The sequence below is a fragment of the Staurois parvus genome, unplaced genomic scaffold (genome assembly GCF_062004578.1).
Source record: "Staurois parvus isolate SC_StPar_1 unplaced genomic scaffold, SC_StPar_1.0 ptg001566l, whole genome shotgun sequence".
NCBI lineage: Eukaryota > Metazoa > Chordata > Amphibia > Anura > Ranidae > Staurois > Staurois parvus.
This window is the reverse complement of record NW_028319362.1, coordinates 266,339-292,436: the sequence shown is the minus strand read 5'-3', so window position 1 is coordinate 292,436 and position 26,098 is coordinate 266,339. Positions and strand designations below refer to the sequence as shown.

Sequence of the window (26,098 nt, the reverse complement as noted above, 5' to 3'; positions counted from 1 at the left end):
GCGGTGAGCTTGGCTCCTTGAATCATTTCCCTGTCAGCTCACAGAAGATGTTGCATAACATTGGGTGTCAAATCCTGGAAAAGACCGAATCTGGAGCAAAGACAATATGGGGCGGCACTAGAGCTTGGGGAGGGTGAACATTGCTTGTTTTGTAAACCGGCCCCCCTCCTACCACATGAAAGAATAAAACTAGAAATGAGTTTTAAGGCCATTTAAGGAGAACAATAAAATCAATGGTGAGAAGAAGTGCAATGTAATTTCTATGTAGTATAACCATGCCATTAGCTGCTCTGTGGCCCTGGAGCAGAGGGTCCCGTAATTTGACCATATAATATTTTCTTAGGCAGCGGAAGCATTGGGAGACTAAAGCCAAATAGAATGAATGTGTAATTAGTGTAGGTACCATGTAAGCATACATCGGTGTTATAGCTTTAGAATGGTATATGTTTGAATAGTGAAATTGTTTTTGAGAACTGTGGTGGAAAGAAGTGGACATGTGGTCCAATTAGATCTGTGCTTCTGTGGCTCATTATATACGGTTTTCCTACGCTAAGAGCTAGTATTTATGAAATCAGCAATTACAGTAGATAAGCAAACATGTGACCAGATACAGAAAAAGCCAGCAGTCCTAAGATTTAAACACTTACCTTCCCCTAGGACATGAGACTTGTATGAGGCAGAACTTGATGAGGCTCCACAATGGACAGCAGCACTCTGTTATATCACATGTATGACCGTTTTCCTGGTTAGATTCTCTGGAGGCATTTTTACTTTCCATGGCAGGTGGACATATTTTAAAATGTCCATAGCAGAACACCTCTCAGAAGCATTGAGGGACAACAAGTCCCAGAACATCTGCCTGGCTTCAATGGAGAATTGTTGCCACTTTCCTGGTGCCAAGGTTAGATCTTTATTTGTTTGCCACCAAGCAAACTCCCGATACATGGGGTCATGACCCCCTGCTTCTTCCCAAGGAAATGAGCCGGTCATAGCTGTGTACAACAGGACTCCAAACGCCCACACGTCAATGCTCGGGTGCAGCAGCAATTGATCCTCTTCTTTTAAGCTGCACAATTCCGGAGCAGTATATGGGATGGACCAGGACATACATGGTGCTTGAGTGCCCTGGAGCCTCGTCAGTCCAAAATCTGCTAATTTGACTTCCTTACATTCAATGTCCATGAGCAAAATGTTGTCCAGTTTAATGTCCCGATGGACCATTCCTCTGCTGTGCATAAAGTCTAAGGCACTTGCTATCTGTGGAACAAAACTCTTTACAACATCTTCATTTAAACCCACCTGTAGAAAAAAAAGAGAGAAAATTAGTCACTAGACACAAATATAGCACAATGTTACCCAACATATTGAACCCACCTTACCTCTTGTACAGGGAAACAAACATACATTAGCTGAATACACAAGGAGTATGATTAAAGGAAAACTGTCAGCATACAAAATGTTGCCATTAATGGTGCCAGATCCATCTTAACCCATCTTACTCCATTTTAAACCTTGCTTCATAACTTGAGTGATACACATACCTAAAACAACAAGCGTATGCCAACTATACATCCTAACAACTCACTGCCCTGGGAAAGGAATCTTTAAAACTCAGAAATGCTTTAAAGTAACTAAAACTAGAAATCGTGATTTAAAAAGATCAATAAAGTTTTGATACAAACTTACATTTGACTTTACTATTGACTGAAGATTTCCAGCTGGTGCCACCTTCTGGACAAAGACATAGTCGTTGCTGGTTTGGAAAGCGATTTCATGGGTTGCGATGATATTTGGATGGCCGCTGAGACTAAGACATTCCGTATTCCACTAGAAAGTTGTCCATTGGAGTTGTCTCTTTACTCATCAGTTTCATGGCCACCAACTCATCTGTTGAAAAGAGAGACAAAAAAAAGACAATGAGTATCATAAAACCAACATTAGAGAAATGATGAAGCTTGCTAAAAACCTGCTAAAGTTAGTTAAAAGTTTCTGTAAATCTAAAAGCTCTGACTTATTAAGATCCATAATCATCACTCAAAAACTGGAAGGGGGGCTTGGGAAAACTTAGAAACTTAAAAAATGCTATTCAAAGCTTTGGAAATGTTCTGCAGCCGAAGCATTCTGTTGATTCTTAGATCTTGGATGTCACACTCATATCTCAGTTTAGAATTAAAGATCCTTTAGAGATCTGAGCTCTAAATAGAACTAAATCTGCAGAGGGCACCCAGAGCATTAACTAGAATATGTAAATATCAGACTTGTATATTATGGCAGACTTGCTCATTATAGTCTCCCCTCCTCTGGTGATGCAATATCTACAGTATGATCCCCCTTCTTGCACCATGCAACCGAAGAACCTTTACCTGCTAGTTACTCTTTTCCTTAGTTTATTTCCACTCATTCAGAAGCACAACTGATTCTGTAAATCATTCTCTTTACATGAATTAGGCTACAAATTTACCTGAACCCCGATGTTTGGCCAAGAGAACCTTTCCGTACGATCCTGTCCCGAGCTCTTTGATGGGGTGGAAGTGGTCTGTGACTTCCATCATCGTCAGGTTTTCTGAGGTTTCGGCAATGAGCTCAAGAAGTTTCCTTGCAGTGTTCTTGGTTACTTCTACAATGCTAGAAGCCATTCTGGAATCACAACATCAAAACATACAAATTAGTTTCATTTGGCACTAATCATTAGTAAGCGGCATTAATCATCTCTCTGGATATCACCCAGTTACTGTTATTAATTGTCACCTTCATTAGAGGTGGGGGGAGGGGTAGTATTGTAACTAAAGACAGTTATTTTACATTTTAAAGCTGATATATGCTTACACTTCTTATTAAATACATGTTGGGCTTATGTTGATGAGCTTTTATTCACAGCAAGTGGATATTGTTTTCCTATATACAGTAAGTCTATGGTAATGCAAAACCCACTTGAAGCCGATCAAATTCACCTGTCAATATACAGTATTATAAGTTATTTTAGAAGGGTCTCAAATGGACATCAAACTGATTCTATGGCCACGAACCCTTACTCTGATACATACAAGTTATATGTAAGAAGTCCAATTATTTTATAGATTCCAAAGAGAGAAAGGAGTGATGTAGAATGGCACTGGGCAAAGGACCGAGAGTGCCATCATTCCAAACCAACAAATGACTACAACAAGGTAACAAGCGGGGACTTCCTAGGATGGCAGCCAGGGATATCAATTCAAAACATAGGGATACAAATTCCAAATGTATTAGTCACATCATACAAAAGTTTTTGTATTGAACATCATGTGTGAATCTTTTAAACTTTTGCATGATATGACTAACATTTATGAAAATATCTTTTATAGCTGGGTGATGACTGTCTGTCCTTAGGTGCCATCCTAGGAAGTCCCTGGTTTTACTTTGCTGTAATACAGTAAAATTATTTACTAAAGATATGTGACTTCCTGAGACTTCAAGCACAAATCCAACCAAAGAATTTGGACAAAAACCCAAAAGGGTTAGAACATCTTTTAACTTTTTATTGCCATTTCTGACGTCCGATCTTCCCTCACTTCATGTGTGTGGTCAGCAAAACCTCCTTTAGGAGAACACAAGTGGGGGAAGAATGAAAACCTTTATTAGGTTTTGTAAGTTTTTTTTGTCCCATGATATTTTTATTAAAGATTAATAACAGGTACATAAACAGAAGGTTTGGCAGCTATTTCCAAAGGTGACCAATATCAATTCACAATAGGAAATATACCAGAGTCAGGTATAACTGGACAATGAAAAACTGCATTCTAGCATTATATAGTAACAGGGAAATACAAGGGGTCCCTCATCATGGACCTATACTGGTCTTGCTATGCATACACCATAGATGAGTGTTTCTCAACCTTTTCTTAGCCAACGTGCCCTTTAAAATTCCACACAATCTTGAGGCACCCCATGCTAAAATGTAAGAACGAAACAAATAGTTTTACGTAACGCAGCAACATCCACACAAGTAGGACCCCCAACATTAGAAGTGGTTTGTTCTTTCATAGCTATTGCACCTTTGCACATTGCTACCAACATGTCCCAACATTCTCCCTCACTCAGCTAAAGTGACCCCAGTGCTGATGGAGAGGGGCAAACAAGGATTCAGGTGACTGATGTCCTCCTTTTCAACCAATTACATCATCCGTTGTTAGGATGTCAGAGGTTGGACCCCACAGAACCCAAGGTTGTAATGCTGCACAATACAAATTTGTGGTTTGTGTAACAAAAAGGCAGGACTGATCCATTTACTGTCATTGGGGAATTTGGGGCAATTTTCCCAAGTCACTGCTGAAGAACTCAGCACCCTGGTTTGGGAAAAAAAAAAAATCTACCACAGAATATTCTAGCCAGACTAGCAAGCCATGGATAGAAACAGAAAGATAAAAAGGCAGGTTTTGCATTATACATGTCATAGGACAAGATAGTTAGAGGACTCAGACTGATATCTTTGTCAGGTGTTTATTGCCATGTGTGTCCCAGTATTGGGTCACTAGTGGATCTTCCCAATAAGGACCCAGGTGGTAATAAAAACCTGACAGAAGTTATAACTCATTCATAAATCAGGCAAATAAATGGGATTGGCTGGAGTTGGCCTCTAGCTACAGCCATTATATTGAGTTGCTGGTCAGAGTTGCCAACATTCTAGTCAATGTTATGTAAGCTTGTCATTGTAACAATATAGTGGAGGAGAACATAGAACCCCACATGTACTAAATATGACAAATGGGAACAGTGGAATTTGGAACCCGATTACTATAAAAAAAAACATTTTTTTGCTGGATTGTGATTTCAAACCAAACTGAAAATTACCTAACAGACAATCTAGGATGACCTAAGAAAACCGGTATAATTTTACTTCTAGGATACATGAAGAAAGAAAATCTCAATGTATGTATGAGGTTGGTTATATTCTAAAAAAATGCAATCAATACACAGACCTCTAAACAAAAGAAAATAATTTATTCATACTTGTAGGGCAATAACAGGCAATTTAGATAAAAGGTAAAAAATCTAATTGAGGGAACATAAAAACGTTTGTCTATTTAACTTACTGCTAAAACAGGTTCTTATTGGAAAATTTGGAAAAATAAAGAAAATTAGGGGGGAAACAAAGTTGCATGTACAAAAAGACAGACAGGAATGGTGAAAAATCTTTTGATGGTGAATTGTTGTTTAACACACAACTACTAATCTACAATCTCTCAGACAACCTCGGATGGAACGGTTTCATTTTATTTCAAGGGAAGATGAAGAAAGAACATCGGAATGTAATGCATGAGGTTGGGTAGATTGTAGAAATAAAATATTGCAGATATTCCATCAATCTATGGATCGCTCAACAAAAGGCAATCATTTAATCCTTCTTGTAGGGTAATAACAGGCAAGTGAAATAAAGATAAAATCTTCTAAATTCTGGGAACATTAAACATTTTTTATTTATTTAATCTTTTTGCTACGACATTTGTATTGCTGGGTTGTCATTGTAAAATATGATGAATGAGAAATATAGGAAAACAATGGCGTGTACAAAAAGACAGACAGGAATGGCAACATATGAAATTTGGGGAAATAAAAAATCTTTTGGTACTGAATTGTTTAGCATGCAATTGCTAATCTACAACCTACCAGACAACCTAGGATGGAACGGTTTCATTTTATTTCAAGGATACATGAAGAAAGAACATCTGAATGTAATGCACGAGGTTGGGTAGATTGTAGAAATTACATATTGCAGGATAATGTGGATATTCCATCAATCTATGGATCTCTAACCAAAGACAATCATTGAATCCCTTTTGGTGGGCAATGTAACCTTCTGCTAAGAAATCTGTATTGTTAGGCTGTCATTGTAAAATATGATGACAAAGAAAATTAGGAAAACACTTGTATGTATGAAAGTCAGACAGGAATGGAAAAATTACAGGAATGGCAAAATTACAAAAATGGCAAAATTACAGGAATGGCAAAATTACAGGAATGGAAAAATTTTGAACTCAGTAAAAAAACTTGATTTTGAATTGTGTTTAACAAGCAACTGCTAATCTACCATCTAACAGACAACCTGAGGAGTAATTGTTTTTTTAACTATTTCAAGTGTACATGAAGAATGAATATCTGATTGTAAAGGTTAATGATGAATATATTTTAAAAAGTAAATTAGCACAATATCATGTGGATATTTAATCAATATATCAATCTCTAAAATAAAAGGCCTATTTGTCTGACAATAAATAACAGGTCAGTGAAAAAATAGAGAACATTCTACATTTATACTATTTACATTTCTGCTAAGTACATCTCTTAATTGTAGAGAAAAACCCTAGAAAAGGATAAAACTGAGGATTATAAAACTATGAAGTTCTATGACTTACTTTGGAAAATGAAGGTATAGATGGTCTCCAAGTCGGTCTTCACGGAGGAAATCTATGCGGTCTTCTGAAAAGCAATTCTGGCGGGAAGCAATGTAGAATATAAATCACTTTTTGCTACAAGAAAAATGAGAGTCACTGAAAGTAAGGAGTGGAGGTCTGGTATATATGTGAGGAGAAAATGGAATTTGTTAATTGATGGGAGATTCTGATTGGCCAACACACAGAAGCTGCTCATTAACATATGATTGGTGACTTTGGAATGGGCTCCTGAAGGGTGGAGCAGGTAGGTCCATATGAATGGGGATTGTTTATGCTGTGCCAGTGTGATGAGGGCGGGGAAATTACCCTGAAACTAATTTTAAATGATTTAATTAACCAAGGAAACAGTTTCTAGATGCTAAGATTTATAGAGATAATGTATAAAATGTCTTAATATTCTTTTTTCTTTATAATATCTTTTTATTAAATTGTTCAGCATAAATTTACAAAAATGCTAAATATCACATATATACAAATTTAAAGATAAAAAATACGAAAAGAAAAGAAAAAGGGTATAATAAATACTACAACACATTCACAATATATGAAATACATTAGATAATATTCAGCGTAGGAGTGCTTTGTTAGATATCATAGAATCTGTTAGAGTAAATAAGGGAGGAGCTCTGCTGACTTCCATCATCCAATTATGTACAAGCACAACTTATTTTTTTTCTTAATTTTCCTGGCATGTGATGTGACAGGTTGATGAGATTTTTTGGCTAGAATGTTTTAGGGTATATAGCTGTGTATATGTGGTCAGAGAATCAGAGATTAATTATCTTCTATTTTTTATTCTTTTATCATCAGTTGAGTTTGTCTCATTTATAGGGAATATACAGGGGTTAGACAAAAGATGGAAATACTCCACCATTTGCAGGTGTGAAAGTGACCCCATGTTTGGAGGTGAATGCAGAGGTGATGTAACACATTTATTCTTCCGCTGTGTGATGAGACACCTAGCTAACAGGTGGGAAGCCTCACTTTCCTCATTCTCTGCATGCGCTGCTAGTAATACAGAGCAATGTCAGAGCTTAATGAAAGAAAAAAATATTTCCAGCTAGCAATAAATGAAATCATGTTTTGGTACTGAATTGTTTAGCATGCAACTGCTAATCTACAACCTACCAGACAACCTCGGATGGAATTGTTTCATTTTATTTCAAGGGAACATGAAGAAAGAACATCTGAATGTAATGCATGAGGTTGGGTAGATTGTAAAAACAACATATTGCAAGTTAATGTGGATATTGCATCAATCTATGGATCTCTAAACAAAAGACAATGATTTAATCTTTTTTGTAAGGCAATAACAGGCAAGTGAGAAAGAAAAAATAATTTAAATTTTGGGAGAATTAAAAACAGTTTTTTTTCTATTTAACTTTCTGCTAAAAAATCTGTATTGTTAGGTTGTCATTGTAAAATATGATGAAAGAGAGAATTAGGAAAACACTTCCATATATGAAAAAGACAGACAGGAATGCAAAATGTGAAACTTTTGATTCTGAATTGTATTTAACATGCAACTGCTAATCTACCATCTATCACACAACCGAGGATGGAATTGTTTCATTTTATTTCAAGGGTACAAGAAGAATGAACATCTGAATGTAAAGCTTAAGGCTGAATATATTTTAAAAATAAATGACTGCAAGATAATGTGGAGATTTAATCAATATATAAATCTGTAAAATAAAAGGCCTATTTGTGTGACAATAAATAACAGGTAAGTGTGAAAAATAGAGAACATTAAACAGTTTTACTATCTAACTTTCTGCTAAGTACATCTTCTAATAGTAGAAAAACCCTAAAAAGGATAAAACTGAGGATTATAAAACGATGAAGTTCTATATGACTTACTTTGGAAAATGAAGGTATAGATGGTCTCCAAGTCGGTCTTCACGGAGGAAATCTATGTGGTCTTCTGAAAAGCAATTCTGGCGGGAAGCAGTCAATGGAGGAAATAAATCACTTTTGCTACAAGCAAAATGAGAGTCACTGAAAGTAAGAACTGGAGGTCTGGTATATATGCGAGGAGAAAAAGGATTTTTTTTAAATGAGATTCTGATTGGCCAACACATAGGAGCTGCTCATTAACATATGATTGGTGACTTTGGAATGGGCTCCTGAAGGGTGGAGCAGGTAGGACCATATGAATGGGGATTGTTTATGCTGTGCCAGTGTGATGAGGGCGGGGAAATTACTCTGAAACTAATTTTAAATGATTTAATTAACCAAGGAAACAGTTTCTAGATGCTAAGCTTTATAGAGATAATGTATAAAATGGCTAAATATTCTTTCAATAATATATTTTTATTAAATCACTCAACTTAAATTTACAAAAATGCAAAATATCACATATATAAAATTAAAAAAAAAAATAGTGGAAAACATTGAAAAAAAAAAAAGGGAAAAAATAGAAGGGTATAATAAATACCACAACACATTCAAAATATATGAAATGCATTAGATAATATTCAGAGTAGGTGTGCTTTCTGTTAGATATAGATGTATATAAAACAGGACGTTTAGCCCAAATCAAACATCTCAAGGGTGCAGTATGGGCAAATCCTGTCCTGTCCTGTCTCTGCCAATCACATCTGTGAGGCATTTCTCCTGGTAAGCTAGAAGAGGTTATTTTTTTTATAAACTAATAAACAGTGAAATTTTTTTTTAAATCTGAACATTAGAACATTGTCATAGCAACGGAGGGTTTGAAATATAAGCTTTTAGTTCTATATAAAGTTAATCAGCAGTAAAACAAATTAGAAAAATCCAAATCTGAAATCGGAACATCATAGAAAGGTTTTCCGGATATGTATTAGTACTACTAGTTGTAAGAAGTAGTAAGTAGTAGTAGTAATAGTAATAGTTAAAACACATTTAAATAATATTTCATAAACCAGAAGTGGAGATACACAAGAGCACCACCCTATGCACAGGAGGAGTAACTGCAGAATAGAAGTTACAACATTATGCAGCCGGTGGGGGACTTGATCTCAGGCTCAGACTTTGGAATGGGCTCCAGTAGGGTGTAGCAGGTAGGTCCATATGAATGGGGGTTGTGTATTCTGTTCTGTTGTGTTGAGGGTGGAAACCTGAGCCTGAAACTAAGTTTTCTAACCAGTTTTAACATATATTATGTAATGGGCATATAGTGATTTGTTATAATGCTCCAACGTTCTAAACACAATGACATTGACCCAATTTATCCATGGAGAAAAGTCTATGTATAAAATATCTGTCTAAATAAATGAAATATAAACATGCATCCATATATAAATCATAAATATACAATCTAAAATCAACATAGAACTCCACCCACCTGAGACTATAAAGTGGGCAATATATATGAACTGACAAAGGCTGGAATGCTGAGCTGTGATTGGACCCTGAAAGTAAAGTTATTCTTTAAAGGTTTTAACAAAGATGTTCCATCACTAAAAGCTTCAAATATCTTCTGCAGATTCTTACGATATATACTAATCTTTTACAAGCAGAGGATTTACATATAAAGTCTGAGGGCCAAAATACATTTTTCTGCTATGGGGCTTCATCACTAGTCATTTTTAGTAATGTGGAACTGCTCAGACTCAGCACTGCGCTCATACACATATATGTTCATTGGGGGGATGAAGGAACTTTCCCTGAGATGGTGAAATGTATGTCTTTATTGTCATGTTTGGTTTGTATTTGTTGTATTTTGTCTCCACAATCTACTTTACTTTAAATGTTCACTTTGAGGTCACAAAACCGAAAGTAGAGAGTACTCCATTGTGACAAGTCCAGATCACATTGGGAGCTATATTATTTTAACTGAAAAGGTTAATAAACCCCCTGATGTTGGTAAAATCCAGATTATCTTCTCTCCTAAGGGTAATGAAGTGTTTTTGGGGTGCCATAGTAAAGGTAAGGAGGTGGCCTCACCAGTGTGTCCCATACTTCCAGTAGTTTATTGAGCAAGGCATAGGGAATCATAGACCAAATGTGGAGGAAATGCAGGAAATAACCAGCTACTCTGCATTAGGTTGGATAGTAGAACATGCTTGATAATTACCTTCTATATTACTAGATTGCTGGATTGCCATATTCAGGAAAAGGATAATGGAAGAACCAACTGAAGCCGGTCAATTTAACCTCTTGCCGACCGCGCATAGCCGAATGACGGCTTCACCGCGGCCGGCCAGTTCTGAGTGGACGTCATATGACGTCCTCCCAGAACGCGCTCTCCCAGAACCCGGCGATCTCCGTGATCACTGTGTCCTACGGACACAGCTGATCACGTGATGTGGTGAAAGGCCGATCCCACCGGCCTTTTACCACGTGATCAGCGGTGTCCAATGACACGCTGATCACAGGGAAATGCAAGTGCCGGTTCTCGGCTGCCCTTTCCTCACGCTGTCAGATCGTGAGGAAAGTACTGCCGAGAACCGGCAGTTGTCAGAGCGGGGATTGGCACCGATGATCAGTGCCCTGATGATCGGTGCCCAGCAGTGACACCCGCAAGTTCCGCCCAGCAGTGCGCCCACTAGCCCCGCCCACCCGTTCCCAGCAGTGCCCCCACCTGTGCCCAGCAGTGCCCCCACCTGTGCCCAGCAGTGCACCCACCTGTGCCACTCTGCAGTGCCACCTACCTGTGCCCAGAAGTGCCACCTACATGTGCCCAGCAGTGCCACCCACCTGTGCCCACCCACCTGTGCCCACCAGTGCCACCCACCTGTGCCCACCAGTGCCACCCACCTGTGCCCACCCACCAGTGCTGCCCACCAGTGCCACCCACCAGTGCAGCCCAGCAGTGCTGCCAGTCAGTGCCACCAGTCAGTGCCCAGGGGTTGTGCCAGTCAGTGCCGCCAGTCAGTGCCCAGAAGTGATGCCAATCAGTGCCGTCTATCAGTACCCATCATCAGTGTCACCTATCAGTGCCGCCTATCAGTGCTGCATATCAGTGCCGCCTATCCGTGACCCCTAATTAGTGCTGTCTATCAGTGCCGCCTATCCGTGCCACCTCATTAGTACTGCCTATCAGTGCCCTTTAGTGCTGCCTATCAGTGCCCATCAGTGCCGCCTATCAGTGCCCATCAGTGCCACCTCATCAACGCAAATCAGTGAAGGAGAAAAAAAAACTGTTTGAAAAATTTTATAAAAGAAACAAATAAACTTTTTTTTTTTTTTCAAATTTTTTGCACATTTTTTAATTTATAGCACAAAAAGTAAAGTGCCCAGTGGCGATTAAATACCACCAAAAGAAAGCTCTATTTGTGAGAAAAAAATGATCAAAATTTCATATGGGTACAATGTTGCATGACCGCGCAATTGTCAATCAAAGTGCGGCAGCGCTGAAAGCTGAAAATTGGCCTGGTAAGGAAGGGAGTATAAGTGCCTGGTAGGCAAGTGGTTAATAGGGATAATAGTAAACTGAAGAGGAAATATTATTTTGTTTGATTTTATTTTTTTTGTTGTTTATTTTATTATTAAGGTAAAAAATCATGAATTGACAGATTTTTATTTTTTTAAAACTTGTTTTAGTTTATTGTGATTTGTTTTATTGAAATGCATTGTATTTGTATGAAATTAAAGCTAAATGTAGCAGGGAGAATGTTTGGTAATGCACACATTTTAGGTTCCTCATTTTTGGAAAAGTGGAACTTTGTAGAAAATGAATAAAGTAAATACAGATGTTGCAGATAAATTATAGTTTTATTTTTTTCTCTGTGCATTGTGAAAACTTTCTAGTGTATAAAGCTGTGTGTGGTCAGTGGACCAGAGTATGGAGTATTTTTAGGTTCTTTTGGTATACACTACAAAACATTGTTGTTGGGGGAAATGGTAGCCATTGTCATTGTCAATTGTTTCTGCTGAGTGTCTGGGTGTTCACCTCTATTATTGTTTGTTTACTGTAATTACCAAATCCCATCACCATTGCCTTCAGTTCCTCCTCTGTGTATTGTCTGTTGGGTGTAGGCTGAAACCATTCAGGGTAGATCTTATTGTTATGGTAAATTTCTGTGCTCCAACACCTTGGGTGTACTGAATATTGTAGTCTCAGACTAATGGCTTAAAAAAATAAAATGTTTTTTGGTTTTCTTTGTGTCATTTATTTTTCTATCACTTATTTTCTTGCATTTTCTCAACTTGTTAGTGGAACTCTGAAAAGTTTTAAGGTAATTACTTGGAAAGTGTGGGCACCATCTGCTGGAAATGGCTGCCATGTTTACTAAAGAAAGATTTGTAACTAAAGCCCGCCATAGAAGGTTCAAATCTTGGATGGTTCAGCAGGGACCTGCCAAGATTTAAACTATGTATAGACTGGGTGAATGTACCTAAGTTAATCGATCGATCAAATATGGTACAACCAACCTGTTGGGATTTCTATGTGATTATTGCTAGCAGCCAATTTAGACTCCCCATGCCATCTATCTCCACCAGGGGAACACAATAGCTCCATGGGAAGGATTCCCCCATCAACACTGACTGGTGTTGGTGAGTGAATCAATCAATTTTTGTTTCCTGCAACTCGTGACTATAAGACTATAAACTCTCTGGGATCTATTATCTCTAGTGGTATAATTTAGTAAAGTATATCGATTGGGTAACTTAATTTGTGACCACTTGTCAGAACACTCAACTGAGGGTTTCAGTCCAACATAGTGGGTATTAGAAGCCCTCCAAAACAAACAGGGAGGATACACCACAGAATTGTTTTTCAATATTTAGATCTCCCATAAATATATTGGAAGAACCATTAAACACAGTTCAATTTAATGGGGAGGATACCAGTAGTGGGAATTTTTGGGTTTAATTTGATTTGTTTAAAAAGTGCTCAACTTACTTCAGTTTCTTGGGTTTGTGTTTTTGTTGGTGAAATATTTTTATTAAGAAGGAACAGAAAGATTGTTTTTTTTTTTTAAAGTTTTTACTTATTTTTTTCTCAGTATGTTTTTTTTTTTTATAAGGCAAAAAAGCTTGACTTTTTTTAATAAAAGCATTAACAGTTTTTTCATTATTTAAATTTTGTGTCACCTAAATGCATTGGGGTTGATTTACTTGCTGTGTAGCTTCCCCCTCATGTCAGCTGTTGTTCATCAAGGAGGCCTACTGCATGGAGATGGTCACTAAAAGAAGTACCTAAAATCTGAAATGTAGTGAAAAATATAAAACAAATAATGTAACAATTTAGGTAAATGTAACAATACAATAGAGATTGTGATATTCACTAAAATACTTGCTTCATAGCAAAATGTAGTTGCTAAATATAGAGAGAACTTTTACCCCCCAGGACAGAACTGACCATAATAATGGTGATGGACTTGTGAACTGATATGGTAAAGAGGAGGTAGAACACCTGGCTGAGGTGTGACTGATGATACTGTTCCCATCACAATGGACATGTTTATGGAAGCCACCCTCCATTGTTGGGACTAGGGGTGTCCAACTGTGGCCCTCAGGACTGCCAATTTTGCATGATAATCTTAGTATTGGAAGGGAGACAACTGCTTACATTAGCAACCATTGCAAGAGTTGCCATAAACATCAACAACCCAACTATTACACAGGTCTGCAAAAAATACATATCAGACCAGTTGGACAACTAAAATACCTTAAGATACATGCATCTGCACAAAGGCAATGGGAGGGAGCATCCGGGCATACCATGAGAGGCCAGTCAATGAGGGGACCCCACAAAGTTGGGGGGGGGGCAAGCCGCCTGCCCTGTGTAAATACCTGATGTATAGAAAGTATGTAATATTTGAAAACAGTATAATTGGACCCTCTTAATGGTTAATACCACTATGATTATAAAAATCCGATTAGAGGAAAGGAGAGGAGAGAAGGGTAGAGATTGGGAAAGAGAGAGAGAACAGGGGAGGAGGATGAGAGAGAGAAGGAGTAGAAATAAGGAAGAAAGAATGGAAAAGAGAGGAAACGAGAATGGTGGGTAGGGAAGGCAAAGAGAGAAAGGAAAGGGGACAGGCTGGGTGAAAGAAAGGAGGGGAAGAGAGAAAAGAGAGGAAAAAGATTGGAAAGTGAAAAAAATGGAGATGATTGGTTCCTGTAAAGCATTGAGATGTGGAAATCAATTCCCAGCACAGGGTGGTTACTGTGGGGACATAAACATCGCTCCAAAGTGCCATGTCCTATTAAAATAGTATTGGAAGAACAAGACCCTTATGGACTTTATAGGCACTACAACATGGTCCATAAAAGAATATCTCTTTATTAAGCATACATAGACATACAATGATACATACAATTATAAAATGATTACAGAGTGTGAACCACCCCTGTAACATACAGCTATGTGTAATCAATGCAGATACATGTACTGCTAGTAGGTCCCACAGTAAGAAACACTGTAAATCGGCAAACGTTAAGGGAAGACACTCTGATAGTAGTAAGTGCGATAGCTCAACATGTGTTGTGATAATATCACTTCTTCAGGAGCTGTAAGGAGACTTCTATATGAAGAGATATAAGGTGATGAGCACACATTATAATCATTACCAATTGTATACATATCAGACCAGTTGGAAGACTAAAATACCTTAAGATACATGCATCTGCACAAAGGCAATGGGAGGGAGCATCCGGGCATACCATGAGAGGCCAGTCAATGAGGGGATCCACACAAAGTTGGGGGTGGGGCAAGCCGCCTGCCCTGTGTAAATACCTGATGTATAGAAAGTATGTATTATTTGAAAACAGTATAATTGGACCCTCTTAATGGTTAATACCACTATGATTATAAAAATCCGAGGAGAGGAGAGGAGAGATTGGGAAAGAGAGAGAGAACAGGGGAGGAGGATGAGAGAGAGAAGGAGTAGAAATGGGGAAGAAAGAATGGAAAAGAGAGGAAGCGAGAATGGTGGGTAGGGAAGGCAAAGAGAGAAAGGAAAGGGGACAGGATGGGTGAAAGAAAGGAGGGGAAGAGAGAAAAGAGAGGAGAAAGATTGGAAGGGATGGAAAGAGAGAGAGAGAGAGGGTGGAGGAAAGTGAGAGAGTGAAGGGGGGGGGGTAAAGAGAGGGGAAGAGAAAGAGAAAATGGAAAGAGAGAGCAGGAAATTGGAGTGGAAGGAGGATGGAGAGGACAATAGAAATTTGAGAGGAAAAAGGGTAAAAAGAGAGAAGGAAAAACAAGGGATCACTGCTGACCTTTCATTCTAAAGATTCTATGTACCTGACTGTCCTACACAAGTCTGGTTGTTTTGCTGAGGATTAAAGATGAAGAGATGATGAACCCAATTCATGCAAGAAATATGGCTAAGTGGTTGACTTACTAATGTATGCATATAGGCATGTATTTCTAAACCTGGCTGAAAGATTTGCTTGAAATTTCAGTGCAACAGAAAAAGTGCTGTTAGCTCAAAGAGGAATTTAGGAGCTCACTGGACTTCTGGCAGGATCAAACTGTATTTTTCTGTACAGAGACACATCAAGAGCACCACCCGGTGCAAAGGAGGAGTAACTACTTATATATGTACAAGTTACATCTCCCATGTACCAGGCAGGGGTCTTGTTCATCCATTGGGGATAGTCCAGACTTGTCATCTAAAAAAATTAAAGAAATATTGTTAGAAAAAAATATAGAAGTTATCTGTGAAATGCAAACAAGAAAATTAAATTTATAATGACAAACTGCATGTGGTCAGTTCAACGGTGGTAATATGGTGGGACAAAGAGTAATGACTACACACTTAGATCAGAAATGCTAGTGTGGCTTGCCCCTAAAAGTTTGAATTGTGGAGCTGACTACTACAAAATACATATAGGATCTTTTGATGCTTTAATTTTCTCAAGAAAGCCACATACCTGAGAAAGTTGACCATATGTGATGTTCTTTCAGATGTGCCATCACTCACCAATTCTTCTTTACTCAATGTGTATTTCTGCTCCAATGTGTAAAGAGAATTCATCATCAAAAATCACTAGTGCCTCTTCCATGTCATCTTTGGGTGGCTCTGGAGTCATCTCCGACTGGGATTCAGAAGTGTCTATGATCAACTGGCCAGATGTAGAGCTGAAACTTGACACAATGGATTTGCTGCTCTGGTGGGAGGCCTCACACAAGGGTTCATCAGATTCCAAAGACGAATAGATTTCTATGGCATCCTCATCCTTTTTCCTTGTGGCTAAACCTGGGCTTTCTGCTTTCCAGCTTTCCTTTGTGTATTTCAGCACTTCCGTAGTCCGACTTCTTTTAGTATGGTCAATGGCCAGAAGATCACTAATCATCCTTTGTATCCCAGAGGCGACCTTGGTCAATGCTTCCGGAGGATTCTCACTCTTGACATTGTTTTGCCAGTCAACAAAACCTTGATATTTTTCATCGTCCGGAATGGCATCCTCCCATGGAAGCTCTCCTGTAAGTAGACAACAGATGACTACTCCAAACGCCCACACATCAAGGCTGCCACCTACAACCATTCCATCTGAAGTGTCAATTTGGCACATTTCTGGAGCCATGTAGGATGCGGTGCCACACTTGCCTCGAATCACTGTTCCTTTGACCTTAGCAAGGCCAAAGTCTGTGAGCTTGATGGAATGGCAGTCCCGGTCAAAGACTAAAACATTCTCTGGCTTCACATCCATGTGCACCAATCCTTTTTCTGACATGAATTCAAGGGCACTTGAAATTTGCACAGAACACCTCTTTACTGCATCTTCTGGAATTCCCACCTAAAAAAATAAAGGGGAACTTCAGATTACTTATCCAGAGATTGGAAATATAGAGTATTTATCCAGAAACAATTAAATGATATGTATAGCTGCAACATTTTTAGTTTTAGACTAGGGATGGATTCTTTTGTCATAAGTATGTCCGTATGTGCTCAGAACAAGTACGAGTAGTCAGAACAAAAGGCAAATGAAAATCTTTCAACATGGACACCTCTACTAATGTCAAATAAGAGAGTTTCCCTCACTTCCTGTTGCATCTCTAGGCGAGGAAGTGAAAGGAAATCTTTCCAAAAGGATACAGACAACATAAAATAACTTGACAGGAGTTGTAACTCTTCTTAACTCTATGCAAACCAAAGAAAAAATAATTCTCTATACTTCAATCTTAATGTACTTACATTTGGTATAATCATGGAGAGCAGATCACCAAAAGGTGCCAATTCTTGGATAAATCCAAAGTGGTCGGTGGTGGTGAAGGCGTTGCCATAGCATCTGATGATGTTGGGATGGATTGAAAGTATACACGAAATACTGAATTCCCAGAGGAAAGACCGCTGAGTGGTTCGGTTTTTTTCTGTGACCTTCAATGCCATTCTTCCACCTGTGCAAAAAAAAAATTTACCTTAGATCAATAACTGGACATTTTAAGCCGGTAATTTCTGAATATTTTACTTGAAAATCATTCTAATAAGATCTCTTGCACCCAGATGTATTCCTTTCATAAAGATGTCATAAATTCTATCATTGGGCCATATAGGTTCACTCCATATTCCTGCTATTCTTCATTTAAAGTGTTACATGGGAATTCTACTTTACTTCTGCTTTTAGAGTACATCTAAAATCAGTGAGCTCTTGAAAAAAAAGTCTATGTGTTGCAGATCGTATTTACATGCATATACATAAATATTTATAGAGGATATTGAAATGGTGGATAGAATTATTCACTGACCTGTTTTCCTGTCGTTTGCCAAGAATACTTTCCCAAATCCACCTTCTCCAAGTTTCTTCACAATGTGGGCGTGCTTCTCTAAGTCTATCTTCTTTAATCCTCGGGAATAGAAGGAGACCTTTCTATCCAGAAGACGTTCCACATAATAAGCACTGGAGGCCATAGTGTCCTGGAGAGAAAAAAAAGAAAAGGATGAATGTGACCTTACCTTAATGTGGTGAAGATTCCGCTGTGATGAAGTCAAATCAGTTTTCTTTGAGTATTGGGTTCCTCTGCAGATCAACACCGGACAACGTCACCAAATCTCCAGCTGGGCTGTAGTAGATGAGTATACCGGAATCTCTGGAAGTAGAGTCACTGATGAGAGGAGGGAGAGGCCCGCTTTATACAAGGGAGATGGGCGGGAAAGGCAGAGAAGGGAGGTTTTTGATTGGCTGACTTCTAATAGAAATGTTGTGTAAATAAACCCGGACTGTTGTTGCTGATTTGCATATTAAAAGGTTTTCTAGAGAATAGGTGATACAATTAAACATGATGAAACCCAAGAATGTTGAAACTTTACTGAATTTTAAAATGAAACTTTCCACCATATTAACAATGAAATGGAAAATTAGTTTTATTTTATAAGATTTATATTTTTAGAAGAACTTAGAATTTTAAAATAACTAATGCAAGAGTGAGTACTAACCAGATAATGAAATATGAAAAAAACGAAACAAATCTCATTGTCACAATGGCTGTAGGTTCTTACTGTTCTTTTATACCATTAGGTCTTATTTCTGGCAGCATTGTACACCAATGGGGTTACTTTAAAAATGACTTGATTGAAAATAAAAAATAAATGACTATAAACTGCAATCAATAGAAAACTAGTTTGCAGGATTAAAAGGACCTGTCAGGATAGAAATATTGGTGCTTCCATATCTGAGTTTATTTCTAGAGATTCATCTCCAAACATCCTCATCATTTCTTCACTACTTGGTGGGTCAGTGACCTAGAACAAGCCATGTGTAGATCAAGTAATGGAAAATATCATACTGACATGATGTTCTGGGTGAATGACAAACCAAGTGTTGAGGCAAGGTACCCAGATCTGTAGATATTTAGATATCCCATAAATATGTTGGGAGAACCATCAAAAACAATTCAATTGAATGGGGAGGATATCAGAAGGCATTTTTGGGTTTAATTTGATATGTTTAAAAATGTGCTCAACTTACTTCAGTTTCTTAGGTTTGTGTTTTTGTTGGTGACATCATTTTATGAGAAAGAATCAATTTCTGCCACTGACACCAATGATCTTTTCAAGCTATCTGTAGGAGACATTTTCTTCCATTGACCACAAATGTAAGGAACATTCTTCCCACTGACCATCACACTGATGTAGACGGAGATGAAGCTCTATCTATTATTAGCAGAGGTTCTCTGAGACTTGGAAGTTATGTCAAAGGTTCCTCCTTGTTGAAAAAGTTGAGAATGGATGGCATAGACACTCTTTCTACAAAATGTAAATCATTTAGATTTGTATATGACAATGTTCAGCTTAAAGTGGAATTATACATAATGGTCCCCATGAGTTACAATCTACGTTTATGTGACATCTCCATTGACAGGTGTAAATAATCTTATAACAAGAAATATATTTTATTTAGAGTTTGATGGATGTGGTTGTGTAATATGTTGTCTTATCTGTCCAAGTTCTGAAGAAAGATGGGAATTGTTTGATATTCTATTATTAATTACAGGTGATACTGTATGCCTGAAAGTGTGACAATAGGCGGAGACTATCCAGTGCCTGGGTAGTTATCTAGACAATGGGATCCAAATCTTTGTTTTCCAGATATCCATTTCAAAGGATCCTCTTGGTTAGATATGCAATAAGGGTGTCCAGCCTTCCAGGAATGCATAACTTGACCATTGGAGACCCTGTAATTCTTGCTTCAAAAAAATGTGCTGAAAGGTTGCTGAGACAATGAACTCTCTGGGATCTATTATCTCTAGTGGTATAATTTAGTAAAGTATATTGATTGGGTAACTTAATTTGTGACCACTTGTCAGAAGACTCAACTGAGGGTTTCAGTGCAACATAGTGGGTATTAGAAGCCCTCCAAAACAAACAGGGAGGATACACCACAGAATTGTTTTTCAATATTTAGATCTCCCATAAATATATTGGAAGAACCATTAAACACAGTTCAATTTAATGGGGAGGATACCAGTAGAGGGAATTTTTGGGTTTAATTTGATTTGGTTAAAATGTGCTCAACTTACTTCAGTTTCTTGGGTTTGTGTTTTTGTTGGTGACATATTTTTATTAAGAAGGAACAGAAAGATTGTTTTTTTTTTGTAAAAGTTTTTACTTATTTTTTTCTCTGTATGGTTTTTTTTTTATAAGGCAAAAAAGCTTGACTTTTTTTTAATAAAAGCATTAACAGTTTTTTCATTATTGAAATTTTGTGTCACCTAAATGCATTGGGGTTGATTTATTAAAACTGGAGAGTGAAAAATCTGGTGCAACTTTGCATGGCAGCCAATCAGCTTCTAACTTCAGCTCGTTCAGTTAAGCTTTGACAAAAAAACCTGGAAGCTGATTGGTTTCTATGCAGGGATGCACCAGATTTTGCACTCTCCAGTTTTACTAAATCAACCCCATTTCATTTTGCAGGAAAGTGAAACTAGGAGAAACTTATGGAGATGATTTTAATGTTTTAAGCATTCTAATTGCTGGGAAAGTGGAAATGAATTCATTACTTCCAATTATTTTAAATAGATGAGTTTTGGTCTTTCTGTGCAAGGCTAAAACACGTTCTAGGGTATGGAGCTGTGTATGTGTGGTCAGTTTAGCAGATACGTATTTGTTGGATTGTGTTTTTAATATCTGTTACATCTAGAATACATTACTATAAGTTGAGGTTGACTTTTGAGGTGTACTGCCCCCCTAACATTGGCTGGTGAATTGCTTGTGGTAGTTATTAGCATAACACAGCCAATGTTTACTGTTCCTATTGTCTTCCTGGGGGGTCCACCTGTACTATTGTTCATTCCATGCTTACTGTACATACAGGATCCCATCACCATTGTTCATCATGTCCCCTCTGTCTATTGACTATCAGGTGTTGGCTATTCAAAGTAGACACCATTGTTATTCTAAATTTTGTGCCTCAATCCTTTCTATGGAATATTCCAGTCTTAGAACATTGTGGGATACGTTTTTTTTATTTGGTGGTGGTGTACCCATGAATAGCTACTAAAAATGTTGAGCTTTATGGAGAAGTTGATGGACAAGATTGGTTAAGTTGAAGAAAGGACTGAAATGATAAAAGTAATGAAGGAAGCCCATGGCACCAGACACAGGAGGATGTGAAATTAAGGTTTATCAATAAAATTCAGTAAATGTGATGGAAAGACTAGGCTAACATTTGCTGCTGTTGGTTGGTTGAGCAGTGTGAATATTTAAAGGTTCAAAAAGAAGAACTTTGAATGAGTATCTTTGGATACCCAGGCCTCCTATCCCTCTTGCATTGAACTGTATTGTTGCTGTATTGTCTCCCGTTATATTGTAAAGCGCTGAGCAAACTGCTGGCGCTATATAAATCCTGTATAGTAATAATAATTTGTGCTCACACTAAAAAAGTATAATTTCAGGAAGTCAAGAAAGCTGATCCAAAGGACTTAACTAAGTCAGCTATACCAAATTAAAATCTTTATGGAAGGATGTTCAAGAAAAAAATGCAACATGATCAGATCACATTTCAGACTTATTTATTATTGGACTACTGAGAACTGTGATCTGTGATTTTTTTTTCTTTTGTGATTATGAACTTAGTACATCCAGAGCAAATGATGGACTACAGATATTGAGATCCAGATCTATGGAAGAGAGATCACAGAGCTGTACTGGAGTCTACCTCCATGCTGCCTGCCAATGGGGTCCAATCTGCCTCCATTCTGCCTGGCTATGGGGTCTAGTCCCCCTCCCTGCTGCCTGCCTATGGGGTCTAGTCCCCCCAAAGCTAGAGTTTGATCAATGTGGTTATGTAATATGTCTTATATTGTATGTCCGGGTTCTGAAGATAGAAGGGAATTGTTTGATTTAAATGTAAGCTGCCAAGGGGCGATATTCTATTAATTACAGGTGATACTGTATGACATAACAATAGACCGGGGTGCAGGAAGGTAGTCATATTGGCTCATTATAAGGAGAATCTGATTCCATCTTATCATATTTGTTGTAATTCACCTCTTCTCATTATTGTTCTACCTGTCTGAACAGACTGAATACAATCAATACACTTGCTGTGTAGCTTCCCCCTCATGTCAGCTGTTGTTCATCAAGGAGGCCTACTGCATGGAGATGGTCACTAAAAGAAGCACCTAAAATCTGAAATGTAGTGAAAAATATAAAACAAATAATGTAACAATTTAGGTAAATGTAACAATACAATAGAGATTGTGATATTCACTAAAATACACTTTGGTTTTGCTTCATAGCAAAATGTAGTTGCTAAATATAGAGAGAACTTTTACCCCCAGGACTGAACTGACCATAATAATGGTGATGGACTTGTGAACTGATATGGTAAAGAGGAGGTAGAACACCTGGCTGAGGTGTGACTGATGATACTGTTCCCATCACAATGGACATGTTTATGGAAGCCACCCTCCATTGTTGGGACTAGGGGTGCCCAACTGTGGCCCTCAGGAATGCCAATTTCGCATGATAATCTTAGTATTGGAAGGGACACAACTGCTTACATTAGCAACCATTGCAAGAGTTGCCATAAACATCAACAACCCAACTATTACACAGGTCTGCAAAAAAATTTTTTTGAAGAGCTGTTTTGGTTATTCCCCGTAATCTTTATGTTTTTTTGGTGCGCTGAACCTGAACATGACCTCCATTTTGTCATAGGACATCACGTTTCCTGACAATTTAGGTAACTATGTTAAATAAGGCAATACCTCAAAATAAATGGAAATAGACTTATAAAATTAAAGTTTTATTACAATTTTTTCATGAAAATCCTTTTTTTAACTGAAATGAGCTCACCTACACACACTAAACTCGATTCTTCTTCCCTGTGAGGCTCCTCTTGGTGCATTTAGGCTTGTGAGTAGCATCTGGAATGTCTCTCTGAAGCATTCAACAGTAGTCTGCCATCATTGTAATGCTCCATTTTCCCTGGTATCGCCTTTCCATCTCTTTAATGTCTTGGTGGAATCGTTCACCTTGTTCCTCACTCACAGCTCCCAAATTTTCAGGAAAGTAGTCAAGGTGGGACTGGAGGAAAAGAACTTTCAAACTCATCAGGCAACCTAAAGCTTGAAATGCTTTCAGCATTCGTCCGACGATCTTTTTGTAGTTAGGATCTTTGTTATGGTCTAAAAATTTCTGTACGACTTCTTTAAATGCAATCCACCCTTCTTTGTGAGGATCCGTCATGGAATTGACAAACTCTTGATCAACTATAAGCCTTCTAATGTCTGGTCCGACGAACACACCTTCCTTCAATTTTGCCTCCAACAGGCCTGGAATCTTGGTGACCAAGTATTTGAAGCATTCTCCATCTCTTGGAAGTGATTTTACAAATTGCTTCATCAATCCCAATATTAATGTGGAGAGGTGGTAGAAGAACTTTATGGGAAGGTACCAAAGTTTCTCGGAGGACATTTTCTTCACCGACTGTTAGCACCCTCGGCTGCCAACTCTTCTTTGTCCAGTGATTTTGTCGGTCTCGAATGTCCCATAGACACAGAAAACAAGGGTATTTGGTATCCCACCCGCAGTCTTTGTTGGCTGGATTTCTGGAAGTGGATCCTTGCACAAATTCACCTTTATTTTTTGCACTGAGCACCGTTTTATTTCATTGATCACAAAGATATGTAATGGTTTCCTTATAAGTATGATTTATAGGATTTGATGAGAATTTATTTGCCACTTTCATGAATTGATTATATGTTTCACTGCTGATGAGTGAATCTTGATGAAATATGATGGTTGAATCCTCTTTAAATTTAAATGCAATGGACAAATCTTATTTTTGGTGAAATCTATTATGTTGTACAGTATGTAGATCAGGAGAGCTCAACCTTTTGAAGAGCAAGGGCAACGTAAGTGATTTCATAACCAATCAAGGGCCACGATTAGATAAAATGGATCAGAATTTATTTTTTTTTATTTTTGCACAGCGTAATGAACATTTTCCTCCTGCAGTCTCTAAATGCGAGCAGATTTCAGCAGTTTCAGGAGGAAAATGGAGATGATTGGTTCCTGTAAAGCATTGAGATGTGGAAATCAATTCCCAGCACAGGGTGGTTACTGTGGGGACATAAACATCGCTCCAAAGTGCCATGTCCTATTAAAATAGTATTGGAAGAACAAGACCCTTAAGGACTTTATAGGCACTACAACATGGTCCATAAAAGAATATCTCTTTATTAAGCATACATAGACATACAATGATACATACAATTATAAAATGATTACAGAGTGTGAACCACCCCTGTAACATACAGCTATGTGTAATCAATGCAGATACATGTACTGCTAGTAGGTCCCACAGTAAGAAACACTGTAACTCGGCAAACGTTAAGGGAAGACACTCTGATAGTAGTAAGTGCGATAGCTCAACATGTGTTGTGATAATATCACTTCTTCAGGAGCTGTAAGGAGACTTCTATATGAAGAGATATAAGGTGATGAGCACACATTATAATCATTACCAATTGTATACATATCAGACCAGTTGGAAGACTAAAATACCATAAGATACATGCATCTGCACAAAGGCAATGGGAGGGAGCATCCGGGCATACCATGAGAGGCCAGTCAATGAGGGGATCCCCACAAAGTTGGGGGGGGGGGCAAGCCGCCTGCCCTGTGTAAATACCTGATGTATATAAAGTATGTAATATTTGAAAACAGTATAATTGGACCCTCTTAATGCTTAATACCACTATGATTATAAAAATCCGAGGAGAGGAGAGGAAAGGAGAGGAGAGGAGAGAAGGGTAGAGATTGGGAAAGAGAGAGAGAACAGGAGAGGAGGATGAGAGAGAGAAGGAGTAGAAATGAGGAAGAAAGAATGGAAAAGAGAGGAAGCGAGAATGGTGGGTAGGGAAGGCAAAGAGAGAAAGGAAAGGGGACAGGATGGGTGAAAGAAAGGAGGAGAAAGATTGGAAGGGATGGAAAGAGAGAGAGAGAGTGGAGGAAAGTGAGAGAGTGAAGGGGGGTAAAGAGAGGGGAAGAGAAAGAGAAAATAGAAAGAGAGAGAGAGCAGGAAATTGGAGTGGAAGGAGGATGGCGAGGACAATAGAAATTTGAGAGGAAAAAGGGTAAAAAGAGAGAAGGAAAAACAAGGGAGTGAGAGAGAGAACCTCTAATGAGATCATTACAGAGTCACTGCTGACCTTTCATTCTAAAGATTCTATGTACCTGACTGTCCTACATAAGTCTGGTTGGTTTGCTGAGGATAACAAAAGCCCCAAATATTAAAGGAGATGACATATAAACCATTGTGTGTCCTAGTCTCACCGAGACCATGAGGTTATGTGATCTCTCCATTAACAGATGTAAATTATCCTGTAATTAGAAATATATATTTTATTTAGTTTGTGGGTGTGTAATGTCTCCTTATCTGTTCATGTTCTGAGAATAGTTGGAAATGGTTTGATTTGGCTGTAAGCTGCCAAGCAGGGTATTCTATTCATTATGGGTGGTACTGCTTCTTGAATGGCATGACAATAGGCTGAGGGCAATCTGGTGCCAGGATAGTGTTTATCTAAACAATGGATTTGAAGCTGAAATCTGGAATTGATTCCTATTCAGACAAACACTAAGGGTGGCTGACCTTCATCACACCCGCACATGTGTGATTTTCTCCAAAGGGGCCCACTGGCTGGACATATTAATGGAAATTTGACTGATTCAGCAGAGACCAGCTGAATTTTGATCTGTGTGACCCCCTCCTGCTTCATAGAAGTTTATTTAATAGACTTCTGTTAGGTGGTTTTCCAAAATTCCCATTCAAGTTCCATGCAACGTGGT

At 38.2% G+C, this 26,098-nt stretch overlaps 1 protein-coding gene and 1 pseudogene across 1 annotated transcript in view; both read right to left on the bottom strand.

Annotated features, from left to right (window-relative positions):
• Positions 1–717: 717 nt before the first annotated feature.
• On the bottom strand, positions 718–2,636 carry LOC149435263 (serine/threonine-protein kinase SBK1-like; annotated as a pseudogene).
• Positions 2,637–2,910: 274 nt separating this feature from the next.
• LOC149435262 (serine/threonine-protein kinase SBK1-like) overlaps positions 2,911–26,098 on the bottom strand; it is a 38,057-nt gene continuing 14,869 nt past the window's right edge. Inside the window, exons 3-5 of the mRNA XM_089662839.1 lie at positions 17,501–17,703; positions 16,709–17,102; positions 2,911–2,951 (exon numbers count right to left, since the gene is read on the bottom strand). Of these exons, the coding sequence (XP_089518965.1) occupies positions 2,911–2,951; positions 16,709–17,102; positions 17,501–17,703 (638 nt within the window). The remainder of the gene's footprint in view (positions 2,952–16,708; positions 17,103–17,500; positions 17,704–26,098) is intronic.